Source organism: Mobula hypostoma, chromosome 9 (genome assembly GCF_963921235.1).
Source record: "Mobula hypostoma chromosome 9, sMobHyp1.1, whole genome shotgun sequence".
Taxonomy (NCBI): Eukaryota; Metazoa; Chordata; class Chondrichthyes; order Myliobatiformes; family Myliobatidae; genus Mobula; species Mobula hypostoma.
In genome coordinates, this window is record NC_086105.1 from 141,410,661 (window position 1) to 141,427,194 (window position 16,534).

The following is a 16,534-nucleotide window of genomic DNA, read 5'->3' on the forward strand; positions in this document are numbered from 1 at the left end:
CTGGTCCTCAATACTTCCTTGGGCTCTATCACTCATGGTTTACTTCACGATTTATGCCCTACCCTAATTAAATAAAAATATAAAGAGGACTGCAGCTGCTGGAAATCCAAAGCAATACACACAAGTTGCTGGAAGAACTCAGCAGGTCAGACAGCATCTTTGGAAATGAACGTTTCTGGCCGAAACCCTTCTTCGAGACTGGAAAGGAAGGGGTAAAATGCCAGAATAAAAAGGTGGGGGGGGGCGGGGGAAGGTGGATAGCTAGAAGGTGATAGGTGAAGCCAGGTGGGTTGGAAAGATAAAGAGCTGGAGAGGAAGAATTCTGATAGGAGAGGAGAGTGGACCAGAGGAGAAAGGGAAGGGGGAGGGGCCCAGGAGGAGGTGATAGGCAGATAAGAGGCCAAAGTGGAGAACAGAAAAGGGGAGGGGGAGGAAAATTCAGTTTTTTAACTGGAAGGAGAAATCAATATTCATACCATCAGGTTGAAGGCTACCCAGATGGAATATAGTGTGCTGCTCCTCCATGTTGCTGATCTTGGCACAAGAGGAGGCCATGGACAGTCTCTCTCTCTCTCTCTCATTATATATAGATATATTAGGATTATGTCTGGTTTTTAAATCTGGAGCAGTTGAGCAATAGGTCTGGAAGAAGAGAAAAGCTTAGGGCATCAATAAAGTACATACCATTGCATCATCCTCATCCCGGGGTGAATACGCCAGTGTGCTCGAGGAAGATGGAGTCCTCCGATGCTGCTTGAAAGTATTTGTTCCATCAGCTGTATATGAAATAGGTAAAATGATTTCACCTTCATTTTAAAATCATGAGAAGACAGCACATTGAATTCTACACAAAAAATGTTGAAAGTATCGGTGGTGGGGGGGAAGGGAATAAAAACAATCAGGTCTGAAGGATGCAACGTGCCCAGATGACTGATGAGGTAGTGTTCCTCAAGCTTGGTTAGGCCTCAGTGTAATGGTGCAGGAGTCTACTGACCAGTAGAGCGGACATGGAATGGAAAATTAAAATGCAGGCACTAGGGAGCTCAGGGTTACTCCTGCAGAATGAACACAGATGCTCTGTAACGTGATCATGTTTGGTTTCTCTATGCAGAGGAGACTAACTTGTGAACATGTGAAACAGTACATTAGACTGGAAGAGACAAATTATTTATCAATACATTGCCCCTCAGCAGGTTAGGAGACTGGATTTCAGTAACTTGCCCTCAATCTACAAGTTCCAGGTACCGTTTTAGACATAGAATAGTACAGCACAGTACAGGCCCTTCGGCCCACAATGTTGTGCCGTCCCTCAAACCCTGCCTCCCATATAAGCCCCCACCTTAGATTCCTCCATATACCTGTCTAGTAGTCTCTTAAACTTCACTAGTGTATGTGCCTCCACCACTGACTCAGGCAGTGCATTCCACGCACCAACCACTCTCTGAGTAAAAAACCTTCCTCTAATATCCCCCTTGAACTTCCCTCCCCTTATCTTAAAGCCATGTCCTCTTGTATTGAGCAGTGGTGCCCTGGGGAAGAGGCGCTGGCTATCCACTCTATCTATTCCTCTTACTATCTTGTACACCTCTATCATGTCTCCTCTCATCCTCCTTCTCTCCAAAGAGTAAAGCCCTAGCTCCTTTAATCTCTGATCATAATGCATACTTTCTAAACCAGGCAGCATCCTGGTAAATCTCCTCTGCACCCTTTCCAATGCTTCCACATCCTTTTACAACAGCTTTAGCAAAGTTTCCCTTAAACTTCATAACAAAGATATTCCTTTGTGAATTACTTGAAAAAAACTGTCAGCCTTGCAAGGCATAAGTTTATTTTTATGAACCCTGCAGTCTCTGATAACTACCTCACTCTAAAGAGTAAAACATGCAAGATCACAAAGAAGAAACAGGTGAAGATTCTGGACCTGTGAAGCTTCGACTGTCCATTTCCTTCTACAGGTACTGCCTAATTTGCTGAGATCCTCCAGCAATTTGCATTTGGCTACAGATTTCAGCATCCGTAGTCTCCTGTGTCTCCTAGGCGTAACTTATGTTCCTACCAAGATTAACTCTTGATTTTTGTATGATGGTGCACAGTAACTGTGTCTTATTAGATTAGAATAAGAAAAGATGCATCAATTTTATGGAGATAACTAAACATTCAGATGAGAGAGAGAGAGACAGAACGGGAGATGGGAGAGGGGGGAGGGGAGAGGGGAGGGGGAGAGGGGAGAGGGGGGGAGAGGGGGGAGAGGGGAGAGGGGAGGGGGAGAGGGGGGAGAGGAGGGGGAGGGGGAGGGGGGGAGAGGGGGAGAGGGGAGAGGGAGAGGGGAGGGGGAGAGGGGAGGGGGGAGGGGGAGAGGGGAGGGGGGAGAGGGGAGAGGGGAGAGGGAGAGGGGGGAGAGGGGAGAGGGGAGAGGGGAGAGGGGAGAGGGGAGAGGGGGAGGAGAGAGGAGAGAGGGGGAGAGGGGAGGGGAGAGGGGAGAGGGGGGAGGGGAGAGGGGAGAGGGGAGAGGGGAGAGGGGAGAGGGGAGAGGGGAGAGGGGAGAGGGGAGAGGGGAGAGGGGAGAGGGGAGAGGGGAGAGGGGAGAGGGGAGAGGGGAGAGGGGAGAGGGGAGAGGGGAGAGGGGAGAGGGGAGAGGGGGGAGGGGAGAGGGGAGAGGGGAGAGGGGGGAGGAGAGAGGGGAGAGGGGAGAGGGGAGAGGGGGGAGAGAGAGAGGGGAGAGGGGAGAGGGGGAGAGGGGAGAGGGGAGAGGGGAGAGGGGAGAGGGGAGAGGGGGAGAGGGGAGAGGGGGAGAGGGGGAGAAGGGGAGGGGGGAGAGGGGAGGGGGGAGAGGGGAGAGGGGAGAGGGGAGAGGGGAGAGGGGAGAGGGGAGAGGGGAGAGGGGGAGAGGGGAGAGGGGGGGGGGGGGAGGGGGGAGAGGGGAGAGGGGAGGGGGAGAGGGGGGAGAGGAGGGGGAGGGGGAGGGGGGGAGAGGGGGAGAGGGGGAGAGGGGAGAGGGAGAGGGGAGGGGGAGAGGGGAGGGGGAGAGGGGAGGGGGAGAGGGGAGGGGGGAGAGGGGAGAGGGGAGAGGGAGAGGGGGAGAGGAGGGGGAGGGGGAGGGGGAGAGGGGAGGGGGAGGGGGAGGGGGAGAGGGGAGGGGGAGAGGGGAGGGGGAGAGGGGAGGGGGAGGGGGAGAGGGGAGGGGGGAGGGGGAGAGGGGAGGGGGGAGGGGGAGAGGGGAGGGGGGAGGGGGAGAGGGGAGGGGGAGAGGGGAGGGGGGAGGGGGAGAGGGGAGGGGGGAGGGGGAGAGGGGAGGGGGGAGGGGGAGAGGGGAGGGGGGAGAGGGGAGAGGGGAGAGGGGAGGGGGAGAGGGGGGAGAGGGGGGAGAGGAGGGGGAGAGGGGAGGGGGAGAGGGGAGAGGGGAGGGGGAGAGGGGAGAGGGGAGAGGGGAGAGGGGAGAGGGGAGAGGGGAGAGGGGAGAGGGGAGAGGGGAGAGGGGAGAGGGGGAGGAGAGAGGGGAGAGGGGGAGAGGGGAGGGGAGAGGGGAGAGGGGGGAGGGGAGAGGGGAGAGGGGAGAGGGGAGAGGGGAGAGGGGAGAGGGGAGAGGGGAGAGGGGAGAGGGGAGAGGGGAGAGGGGAGAGGGGAGAGGGGGGAGGAGAGAGGGGAGAGGGGAGAGGGGGAGAGGGGAGAGGGGGAGAGGGGGAGAGGGGGAGGGGGGGAGAGGGGAGGGGGGAGAGGGGAGAGGGGAGAGGGGAGAGGGGAGAGGGGAGAGGGGAGAGGGGAGAGGGGGGAGGAGAGAGGGGAGAGGGGGAGGGGGGAGAGGGGGAGAAGGGGAGAGGGGGAGAGGGGGAGGGGGGGAGAGGGGAGGGGGGAGAGGGGAGAGGGGAGAGGGGAGAGGGGAGAGGGGAGAGGGGAGAGGGGAGAGGGGAGAGGGGAGAGGGGAGAGGGGGGAGGGGAGAGGGGAGAGGGGAGAGGGGGAGAAGGGGAGAGGGGGAGAGGGGGGAGAGGGGGGGAGAGGGGAGAGGGGAGGGGGAGAGGGGGGAGAGGAGGGGGAGGGGGAGGGGGGGAGAGGGGAGGGGGAGAGGGGAGGGGGGAGGGGGAGAGGGGAGGGGGAGAGGGGAGGGGGGAGGGGGAGAGGGGAGGGGGAGAGGGGGGAGAGGAGGGGGAGAGGGGAGGGGGAGAGGGGAGGGGGAGAGGGGAGGGGGAGAGGGGAGAGGGGAGGGGGAGAGGGGAGAGGGGAGGGGGGAGAGAGAGACACACACACACACACACACACCTGTTCTCGCTTACCTTTAGTGATGGTGGTGACGGTGGAATATGCTGGACCAAACGTTGTTTCCATTCTTGTCTGTTTTTGAAGGAAAAATAAAAAACTTTAATTCTTGGGTTTGAGAAGGAGGGTGTAGACTGGTTCTGCAATTAATGGGAAAGACAGATTTTCACATTGACTCATTTATTGTTTCATTAGCAAATAAATACTATAATAGTACCAGAAGGAAGTACATGAGCTTAAAGACATACACTCAACATTTACGGAACAGCTTCTTCCCTTCTTCCATCAGATTTATCAATGGTCCATGAGCCTATGAACATTACCCCGCTATTTCTTTTTTGCACTATTTAATTTTTTATTGTAGCTTATAGTAAATGTTTTATGTCTTACACTGTAATGTTGCTGCAAAAACAACAGATTTCATGACACATCAGTGATAATAAACCCGATTGTGAATTAATAGCAGTGTACTGGAACGATGTTAACGATATTAGCAGTGACTAGAAGGATAAATGAATCTCAGGGTATTATATGGAGATGTACAGTATAACTAATTTGATAATAAATTTACTTTGAACTCTGAAAATTACTGTGTCACAAACTATGTGGGAGAGGTTATTACGAAATGATAATGCTTTAAATTTAATGTAATCGAATTACTCTTTCACACCAATGAAAGAGACAGCTGTGGAAATAACAGATCTCCTGACTGCCGTCTGGCATAATGCCATTACTTAAGAAGCGAGGGGAAGGAAGAAAATAGGGATTCAAAGACCAGTTAGCGTGACACCAGTTGTAAGGTAAATTCTATAACCCATTAAGGAAATGGTAACAATACACTTAGTAAATAATAAAATGGTGGGGTACTACCTATAACTTAAGGAGGTTAATGTTGTTTGCTGTCAACTCTAATGTCATTCTCATCGAACGTCTGCACACATTCAGTAAGAGCAGCAACTGAAGTTATATCTTTTCTTCTCCACCAAACGTGGAGAAGACCAAGGAAAGATTCTGGACTTTCGGGAAGTGCAGATAAAACATCTCCCTCTGCACATCCATGGCTCCTTCATAGAGAGAGTTAAGGACACCGAGTTTCTGGGAGTTCACATCACTGATACCCCAATATCACCTCCCTGAAAAAAAAGGCACAGCCGTGCCCCCACTTCCTGAGGTGATTGAGACAAGCAGGGCTCCTCCCCACCCCAGCTTAACTCAATTTCACAGAAGCACAACTGAGAGTGTTCTCACAAGTTGCATCTCCATCTGGTATGGGAGTAGCGGAGCATTGGACCAGAAGTCCCTACAAAGGACTGTGCGAATGGCTGAGAGGATCATAGAGGTCTCCCTACCATCCATCGGGGACACTTATCAGGAGCGCTGCATACGCAGGGCCCCTAGTATTATCAAGGATCCCACCCATTCACCCAGCATCCTCTTTGACTTTCTACCATCAGGCAGTGGACTCTGATGAATAAAAACAAGAATGGTCGGATGAGGAACAGTTTCTTCCCCAAGGCCATTAGGCTTCTAAACTCCCTACCGCGTCACATTCAAAGTGTCACCGGATCATTTGTACTGTATCCTACAATATTTAATTTTTGTACTTTACCTTATCTATGTGTAATTCATTTGTACTAAAGTACTGTGTGTTATGTATACTACTGTGCTTTACACCCTGGTCTGGAAAAACATTGTCTCGTTGGGTGGTATGCATGTATATGACAATACACTTGACGTGATTGGAAATGTCAGTGGAAGCCTTATCATCCTTTCCTTGCCACACTCAGATGCTGCAGAATATTTTGGCTAGTAAGACAGCTAGTTGCTGGAAGACTGCAAAATTTCATGGGCAAATTTACCCCTCTCCCCACCCTAATATTGTCTCATTGTCTTCCTCAACCTTAGCCAATTCTACCTAAGTGAGACCTGCACAGTTCCCATTCTCTACCAGTGTCAGGTACACTCAGTGGCCACTTTATTAGGTACACCTGCTTATTAATGGAAATATCTAATCAGCCAATCATGTGGCAGCAACTCAATGCATTAAAGCATACAGACATGGCCAAGAGGTTCAGTTGTTGTTCAGACCAAACATCAAAATGGGGAAGAAATGTGATCTAAGTTGCTTTGACCATGGAATAATAGTTGGTATCAGCCAGTGGCCACACATTTTAATTCCACGTCCCATTCCCATATATGTATTATTCTTTTTCTCTCTCTCTCCTTTTCCTCTCTCTGTCCCTCTCACTATACTCCTTGCCCATCCTCTGGTCTTTACCCCCTCCTTTCTTTCTCCCTAGGCCTCCTGTCCCATGATCCTCTCATATCCCTTTTGCCAATCACCTGTCCAGCTCTTGGCTCCATCCCTCCCCCTCCTGTCTTCTCCTATCATTTTGGATCTCCCCCCACCCCACCTTCAAATCTCTTGCTAGCTCTTCTTTCAATTCATCCTGACAAAGGGTCTTGGCCTGAAACATCAACTGTACCTCTTCCTAGAGATGCTGCCTGGCCTGCTGCATTCACCAGCAACTTTTATGTGTGTTGCTTGGTATCAGACAGGTGGTTTGAGTATCTCAGAAACTGTTGATCTCCTTGGATTTTCACACACAACAGTCTTTAGAATTTACAGAGAATGCAACAAAAAACAGAAAGACATCCAATTCTGTAGGTGAAAGTGCCTTGTTAATGAGAGAGGTCAGAGGAGAATGGCCAGACTGGTTCAAGCTGACAGGAAGACATCAGCAACTCAAATTACCACACGTTACAACAGTGGTGTGCAGAAGAGTTGCATTATTCAATCTGTTTTAAGATTTTGGAGAACATCATTTGGAAAAAAAGAAGGCATCGTCAAAAAAGTAAGTTAGTCGTAAGCTTTTGGGTTTTTCTACCCAAGCAACGATTCTGTTTCAGGTGAGAGCTCAGGTGTGATACTTACAATGCTTGTACTGTCAGCAGTGGATATATTTGTCACACCTCCAGAGAAACGGTGGTAGCGATTGCTCTTGGTTGAGGTCATAATCTAGAACAACAGCCAGTTTTCTAGTTTAAGTCCATTTCCTATGTTATTAGAAAGAAAAAGGAAAGTTACTGAATATATAGCCACTAAGTTCACTGGTGAAGTAAAAAAAAATTTTAAATACATAATATCAGATAGTAGTACAATGTTTGCTACAACATAAGAGCAAGAAAGCATCAAAAACCACTTCCTAATATTAATTCAGTAACATTATGAAGATGATGGGATATCATTCTGATGGAAGACTTATTGATCGATTCTGCCAATGCAGCAAGTTGTGATGTAGTAGATGGAATAAAAATTTAGAAGTATTCCCCACTACAGAGTGGTCCACTATACCACATCAAATGTAGCAATTACCTAATCAACAAATCTCTGGAGCTCTGAGACATTTCATGTCTATTTCAATGCTCTTAAATAATCATTTGTCAAAATGTAATCGCAGAAACTATTCAGATGTGCTGATCATCAGCCTTGTACTTTCAACATTGCTCAGCAACACACAGGTTCAGTTCAAATTGTACGATGATACACTGCGAACAAACGTTTGGGGCGGTACGGCAGCGTAGCGGTTAGCATCGCACTCTACAGCGCCAGCGACCCAGGGTCAATTCCCGCCACTACCCGTAAGGAGTTTGTACGTTCTCCCCATGAACGTGTGGCTCTCCTCCTCATCCCAAAGACGGACAGATTAGTAGGTTAATTGGTCATACGGGTGTCACTGGCTCATTGGGCCAGAACAGCCTGCTACCATGGTGCGTCCTTAAATAAGTAAAGACCATAAGATATAAGAGAAGAATTAGGCCATTTGGCCCATTGAATCTGCTGATAGCTGATCCATTTTTCCTCTCAGCCCTAATCTCCTGCCTTCCTGCATATCGCTTCATGCCCTCACCAATCAAGAATCTATCAACCTCTGCCTTAAATATACCAATGACTTGTCCTCCATAGTCACCTGTGGCAATGAATTCCACAGATTCACCACTCGCTGCCTAAAAATTTTCTCATCTCTGTTCTAAAAGGACGTCCCTCTATTTAGAGGCTGTGTCCTCTGATCTTAGAATCCCCCACCAAGGGAAACATCAAGGCCTTTCACCAATCGATAGGTTTCAACTAGGTCACTCCTCATTCTGCTAAATTCCAGTAAATACAGGCCCAGAGCCATCAAACACTCTTCATGACAAGCAGTTTAATCTTGGAATAATTTTCGTGAACCATGAACCATGAAAGATGAAATAAATTTCTGTGGCAGTGTGGGGAGATGGCCAACCGCATTTACTAATGTCCCCTCAGAGAGAAAAAGGGACGTGGTAATGTGTGGTTGACTTGAAAACCCTCAGAGGATGGGCAATACTGAACAAAGAACAAGAACTTCATATAACAGAGCTCTATGGAACCATGAACTTAGGAACTCAATGCAGTACAATATAGTATCAGAATTTTTCCCAGCTTAAAGTAAAACTTCTTAAGACCTCACTTAAAGAGCCCTTCATCAGTCCTAATGGCAGGTCTTGGCCCGTATTGTCCACTGTTTATTCCCTTCCATAGATGCAGCCTGACTTGCTGAGTTCTTCCAGCACTTTGTGTGTGTGGCTTAGATGCAGGTAGCAGGCCACATTGTTCGGAGGCCAGACATTAAACTCCCAAAACAGATACTCTGTGCTCTGTGATAGGTAGAACTGGAATAAGTTTAATGGAAGTTGTTTACTATTGTCAAACGTATGAAGGTAACGTGAAAAGCTTATCTTGCATACTGTTCATACAGATCATATCACTACACAGTGCACTGAGGTAGAACACGGTAAAATAACAGAATGCAGAATAAAGTGTAACAGCTATATTGAAAGTGCAGTGCAGCTAGACGACAAGGTGCCAGATCATAATGAGGTAGATTGTGAGGACTTGGGTCTGTCTTATTTTCCTAGATTCAATAGTCTGATACCAGTGGGATAGAAGCTGGCCTTCAGCATAGTGATACATGGCATTTGCGCCTGCTGCCCGTGGGATCTTTGATTATGTTGGTGTGATTTACCAAGGCAGTGAGAAGTGTAGCGGAAATCTGTGGAGGGGAGGCTCTACTACCAACAAGAGGAAATGACACCTGGCTTGTGGTCATGTACAATGGAAAAGGAACATTCAGGATAGTGCTGAGTGAGGAGCACAGGAAAACCCAGCACAGATGATGGACGGCGTGAACTGCCTTACAAACTATCCTTTTATGCATCCTGTCAGGCATCACCTGCCCAATTTCTTGAAGACTGAGCAGCTACTGGACAAGTGGGTGGGGGTCTCACCGAAACCTACCATAAACTGAGATGCCTGGATAAAGTGGTATTTCCATTTATAGAAGAGTCTAGAATCCAAGGGCACAGCATCAAGATAAATGGACGAACCTTTAAAACTGAGATGAGGAGGAATTTCTTCAGCCAGGGGTGCGGTGAATCCATGAAAATATCCACATCATTTAAGGCAGAGATTGATAAATCTGTTTGTTTATTTATTTAAAGATACAACACAGGCCCTTCCGGCCCAATAAGTCCATGCCGCCCAATTAACCTACTAACCTGTATGTCTTTGGAATGTGGGAGGAAACCAGAGTACCCAGAGGAAATCTACAGGGAGAATATACAGTACAATCTCCTTCCAGACAGCAGCGGGAATTAAATCCAAGTCACTGGCGCTGTAGAGTATTACGCTGAGTGCTAACCACTGTGCCACCACAGTACTTGATTGGCCAAGGAATTAAGAGTTAAGGCAGGATAGTAATGCTGAGAGAGAAAAAAAATCAGTCATGACTGAATGACGGAGCACTGCGCTGAATGGCCTAATTCTGTTCCTATCTTACGGGCTACAGTCACCATAAAGGGTTGTCTGTCACCTCAGAACCTACACAGCCAGGGATGAAGCAAAAAATCCTCGATCCAAAAGCACGGTCTAAGATGATGGCAGTATCTCTTTGAACAATCTTCTAGGCTTTTCTGATATTATGTTATTTACTAATGCTATTAACGTGAAGCACACTGAGCACACCTACATGGAGCACTGCCACACGAAAGCAGTATTCAGTCACCAAGGAGCACCAGCATCTAAGCCATGCTCTCTCTTCACAGCTGCCATCATGAAGGTGGTACAGGAGTCTTTAGGTCCCCACGCCACCAGGCTCAGAAACATTTATTACACCGCAACCATCAGGCCCCTGAAACAATGTGGATACCGTCACTCACCTCAACACTGAACTGATTCCTCAACCTATGGACTCACTTTGAAGGAGTCTACAACTAATTCTCAGTATTTATTTATTTATTATTGTACTTGCAAAGATTGCTTTCTTTTTCACATCCGCTGATGGTCAGTCTTTGTTAGCGTGTAGTTTTTCTTTTGTCGTAATCCTGTTTCATTTCTTTGTATCTACCGTGAATGCCCACAAGAAAGTGAATCTGAAGAGGGTCTATGGCAACGTACATCTACTTTGATAACAAAGTTTATTTAGAATCTGAATATATTGTAATAAAAGATATATACATCAGAACTGTCTATGTTAAACTAAACATCCTAATTTGAAGATTAAAGTTGAATATTAACCTACATTTGTCATTCCTAATAAAAGCTGCAGAAAATATTATAGGTCACTGCCTTTCCCAATCCATCTGATGATTCCTGGATTTGGTTAATCACTTTAATAAAGGTGGGCTGTCTGAAGTTAATATGTCATATTATCCCACTCTAATTGAGTTCACAGCTGGGCATTATATTGGAATTAAAATTATACAACTGCATTGGGATAAAGCAGGTGAGAAAACAGTGGCAAAGGTCCAAAAAGCTTGTGATACCTAACTGTAGAGAACTGTCTTGTTGGCAGAAAAGGTGACTGGCATTTCCCTCCGTTAGCAGTCCTGCTGAAGGGTCTCAGCCCAAAACGTCGACTCTTCATCCTTTCCATAGACGCTGCCTGACCTGCTGAGTTCCTCCAGCATTTTGTTACAAAGATCGCAGGCTGCAGTCTCCCATCACTGTAGGACTTGCATGTGTCCAGGAAAAAGAAGCAGGCAGGAAATCATTGTGAACACCTCCCACCCTGTAAACTACCTTTTCTAAAAGCTCTTTTCTGGAAAGGGCTATAGGGCTACTGCAACAAAAACTTCACAACATCTGAAAAGTTTCTTCCCCCAGGCAGTTAATCTAATCAAGAATTCTAGTTAGCTGATACATGTCACACCTTGACCAACACACCGCAGCAAATTCCTATATAGCTAGGGTGCCTAAGACATTTGCACAGTACTTTAGTAATTTTATCTATTGCACTGTACTGCTTTTGCAAAAAAAAAATTAATTTCATGACAGATGTGAGTGATGATAAACCTGATTCTGATATGGGTCTCTATTGTGGACTGAGAGTGGGAAGGGGGCAGGGAGAGGGGAATCATGGCTGGGAAAAGGAGAAGGGAAAGGGGAAAGAGTGGGAAGCACCGGAGACATGTTCTGTAATGATCAATAAACCAATTGTTTGGAATCAAACGACCTTGCCTGGTGTCCCAGAGCCGGTTGTGTCTGCCCCCACCCTGGTACTCCATCTCTGCCACCTGATCCACACCTTTCCCACGGCACTCCTCTGTCACCATTCCCAACTTACTTTGCCCCCACCACCAGATTTACAAACTCGCTCTCCACTCCATGTCGACAAATACAGTACTCAAGCACCTAGCGCACTCTCTCTCTCTCTCTCTCTATATATATATATAATACATACATACACACACAGTACTGTATAAGGTGAATAAAGTTGCTCCTTAAATGTTGAAAATAATTGATTAATCCAAGTGAAGTTAGCTTTGTTTAATGTGGCTTTAAGACCTATGGGTGGAATGAAAGTCAACAAGTGAAAGGAAATTGGGTGGAGGACATAATAGGCATTTTGCTAAAGTTATGAGCTTTAAACAGCTCCCAAATGACTAATCAAGTGCTTGTGCTCTAGTGTAGAGCTGTTGGAAAGTGTGAGCAAAGACAGGTTTGGTTTATAATTTGGACTTGGTATATTACACTGAAAACATATTCTGCCCAAACTCCTTCTTTAGTGAAGAAGCTGTTTGATTAACAGCTATATCCTCATGGAATATCTGGTTGTGGCCACAGTCACCAATTTACACTCAGTGGCCACTTCATTAGCTACACCTGTACACCTGCTCGTTAATGCAAATATCTAATCAGCCAATCATGTGGCAGCAACTCAATGCATAAAAGCATGCAGACATGGTCAAGAGGTTCAGTTGTTGTTCATAACAAACATCAGAATGGGGGAAGAAATGTGATCTAAGTGACTTTGACCAGGCAATAAATGTTGGTGCCAGACTGGGTAGTTTGAGTATCTCAGAACCGGCTGATCTCCTGGGATTTTCACATGCAATTGTCTCTAGAGTTTACAAAGGTTGGTGCAAAAAACAAGATATCCAGTGATCAGCAGTTCTGTGGGTAAAAACACCATGTTAATGAGGGAGGTCAGAGGAGAATGGTTGAAGCTGACAAGAAGGCGACAGTAAATAACCATATGTTTTGACACTGGTGTGTGGAAGAGCAGTTCTGAATGCACAACACATCGAACTTTGAAGTGGATGCACTACAGCAGCAGAAGATCACAAATATACAGTCAGTGGCCACTTTATTAGGTACAAGGAAGTGCCTAATTAAGTGGCCATTGAGTGCACTTGCTTTAACAAATTTTGGAGAGAATGCCAAGTATTGTACTGGGTTAAAAGCTCTGAACTCATCCAAAATAAATATGGAGTTAATCTTTGGGTCTCTGATAAGAAATAATTCAGTCAAGTTAAACAGGTTAGTAGGTTAATTGGTCACATGGGTGAAATAGGGCGGTGTTGGCTCACTGGACCGGAACAGCCTGTTTCCATGCTGCATTTCTGAGTAAATAAATAACACACACAAAATGCTGGAGAAACTCAGTCAGGCAGCAGGAATGCTCTGCCTCAGAAGGCAGTAGAGGCCAATTCTCTGGATTCTTTCAAGAAAGAGTTAGAGCTCTTAATGATAGCGGAGTGAAGGGATATGGGGAGAAGGCAGGAAAAGGGTACTGATTGTGGATGATCAGCCATGATCACAGTGAATGGTGGTGCTGGCTCGAAGGGCCGAATAGCCTACTCCTGGCACCTATTGCCTGTTGTCCTGCTGAAGGGCCCAGAATGTCGACTGTTTACTCTTTTCCATAGATTCTGCCTGACCTGCTGAGTTCCTCCAGCAGAGACAGTGAGTGAGAGACGGAGTGAGAGAGTGAGTGTGTGTATACATGCGTACGTGCGTTGCTTTGCATTTCCAGCATCTACAGTTTTTCTTGTGTTTCAAATAAATAAATAAACACATTTTGTTCAAGTGAATTGCTGCTTTCTTTTTTCAACCAACATGACATATTGTTAAAGTACTAAAGGTGTGGCCTGATTTTCATTCGGATAGGGGTATTCCAACATTTCAAATACCTTGGCATTTCAAGATCTACAATGAAGTTTGAAATAAAAATCAACAGAGATGCTGGAAATCTGAAACACAAAGAGAACATGCTGAAAACCTTAAAGCACTCATGGTCAGTCAGCAGCTGTGAAGAGAAAATCATAACACTGACCTTATCTATCAATCTTTCACACAAGACCATAGGTACCTGGATTGAAATGGTTTCTATTTATTTATTTGTTTGTCTATTTATTTAGATACAGTGTGAAACAGACAGCAAGCCACTTACTTAACCCTGGCCTAATCACAGGGCAATTTAAAACGATGAATTAACCACAATTTACAATGACCACAGTCTTTGGACTATGGGAGGAAACTGGAGCACCCGGCGGAAACCCATGTGGTCACGGGGGAAGAATGTACAAACTCCTTCCAGACGGCACCAGAATTGAACTCTGAACACCAATGCCTCGAGCAGTAATAGCATCGCACTTAGAATTGTGAGCCGTATAGTGGCAGATGGGAGCAGCGTGGCTGGGGTATCATGGTTGGCATGGTCGGGTTGGTCCATTTCTGTATAACTCTATGACTCTACCACCATAGTCTTGAAACATTAACTCTACAAACATAAAATATAGGATCAGGCCTCCCCCACCATCACTAACGTCTTCGCAAGGTGATGCCTCAAAAAGGAGGATCCCCATCTCCTTGGGCATGCCTGTTTCTAATTACTGCCATCTGAGAAGAGATATAACAGACTGGTGATGTACACTCAGTATCTTAGGATCACTTTCCTCACCTCCGCCATCAGATTTCTGAATGGACAATGAACTCATAAACACTACCTCATTATATTTTTGCATTTGCTTTGCAATACTTATTTCATTTATATATTTATTTATTATAATTAATAGTACATTTTATGTATTGCACTGTACTGCTGCCACCAAACAACATATTTCACAACATCGGTCAGTAATAATAAACCTGATTCAGATTCTGAAGATGATTGAACCCTTCTGTCTGCTTTACAATTGACAAGATTAAAGTTCTGCATCAACCCCAAATCACTTAATATCTACAATCTACAACATCTTAGATCAGGGGTTCCAAACATTATCTTTATGCCATGGACCCCTAACATTAACCGAGGTGTCCACGGACTCCAGGTTGGGAACTCCTGGCTCTAGATGACCAAGATGTCTTAAACCAAGCGTAAAAATAACTCACTTGGAAAGACCAATGGATGTAATTGAAATATTGTTCAGAAGACAATGCAATTTATACTTTATACTCTATTGTCACCAAACAATTGCTACTAGAGCATACAATCATCACAGCGATATTTGATTCTGCTCTTCGTGCTCCCTGGAGTACAAATCGATAGTAAATAATAAAAAATTAAATTATAAATCATAAATAGAAAATAGAATAGGGAAAGTAAGGTAGTGCAAAAAAACCGAGAGGCAGGTCCAGATATTTGGAGGGTATGGCCCAGATCCGGGTCGGGATCCGTTCAGCAGTCTTATCACAGTTGGAAAGAAGCTGTTCCCAAATCTGGCCATACGAGTCTTCAAGATCCTGAACCTTCTCCCAGAGGGAAGAGGGACGAAAAGTGTGTTGGCTGGGTGGGTCGTGTCCTTGATTATCCTAGCAGCACTGCTCAGACAGCGTGCGGTGTGAAGCAAGTCCGAGGATGGAAGATGGGTTTGTGTGATGTGCTGGGCTGTGTTCACGATCTTCTGCAGCTTCTTCCGGTCTTGGACAGGACAACTTCCACACCAGGTTGTGATGCACCCCAGAAGAATGCTTTCTACAGTGCATCTACAGAAGTTAGTGTCGATTTTAGGGGACAGGCCAAATTTCTTTAGTTTTCTCAGGAAGTAAAGGTGCTGGTGGGCCTTCTTGGCAGTGGACTCTGCTTGGTTTGACCAAGTCAGGTCATCTGTGATATTGACCCTGAGGAACTTAAAGCTTTTGACCTGTTCCACTTGCGCACCACCTATGTAAATGGGGTCGTGCGGTCCGCTACTCCTTCTGAAGTCAACAACCAATTCCTTCGTCTTGCTGACATTGAGGGATAGGTTATTGTCTTCACACCATGCCACCAGATTCTTAATTTCCTCTCTGTACTCAAACTCATCATTACCCAAGATACAGCTTACAATTGTGGTGTCATCAGCAAACTTATACATTGAGTTCGATGGAAACTTGGCTACACAATCGTGGGTGTATGGTGAGTACAGCACAGGGCTGAGTACACAGCCTTGTGGGGCACCGGTTGGCAAGAACTGAGCCTATAAAACCATGAAAGGCCAAAATTCAAGCACTTAATTTGACCGTTCATATTAATAATTCTGATTAGTGTTCATCAAGCTGAAACATTAACCAGTTTTCTCAACATAGGTACTGCTGAAACATCCGAGCACTTCTACCAGCTTCAGTCTTTACTTCAGATTTCCAGCACCTGCTGTATTTTGCTTTTGGTCTGTGGTCATTGATTCATGGAAGAGCACACAGTGATACACTGTGGAAGGTCAAACAAAGGCAGAGCACTGGTAAAATGGCAGAGTCATGGAATCTCTCACCCCACTGGTGCCCAGTCTGACTGTCGATCAGATCAAACAGCGAGTAAAGACGGCTCCTAGGTCAAAAAAAGATGTGGCGGCGGACCCCACCGCCAGCGCTGGTGACCCGCAGATGTACACAACAGCAACGTTAGGAGGACGGCAATGCAAATATGTTAGTGGACACAGGAGCATTGGTATCGATAACAGACTTACCCTTGCCAACAGCCGGACAGGTTATTTATATTT

The 16,534-nt window shown here is 46.4% G+C and overlaps 1 protein-coding gene across 6 annotated transcripts in view; it reads right to left on the reverse strand.

Moving 5' to 3' along the window:
* traf7 (TNF receptor-associated factor 7) overlaps positions 1-16,534 on the reverse strand; it is a 113,870-nt gene that overhangs the window by 45,487 nt on the left and 51,849 nt on the right. For 4 of the 6 annotated variants that reach the window (XM_063059331.1, XM_063059326.1, XM_063059327.1 and 1 more), the window contains exons 2-4: positions 7,188-7,309; positions 4,270-4,327; positions 685-776 (exon numbers count right to left, since the gene is read on the reverse strand). In XM_063059331.1, coding sequence (XP_062915401.1) covers positions 685-776; positions 4,270-4,327; positions 7,188-7,268 — 231 coding nt within the window. In that variant the 5' untranslated portion in view covers positions 7,269-7,309. Of the gene's footprint in view, positions 1-684; positions 777-4,269; positions 4,393-7,187; positions 7,310-11,098; positions 11,265-16,534 lie in introns of those variants that run through there. The other 2 variants (XM_063059330.1, XM_063059332.1) reach the window with 2 other exon arrangements.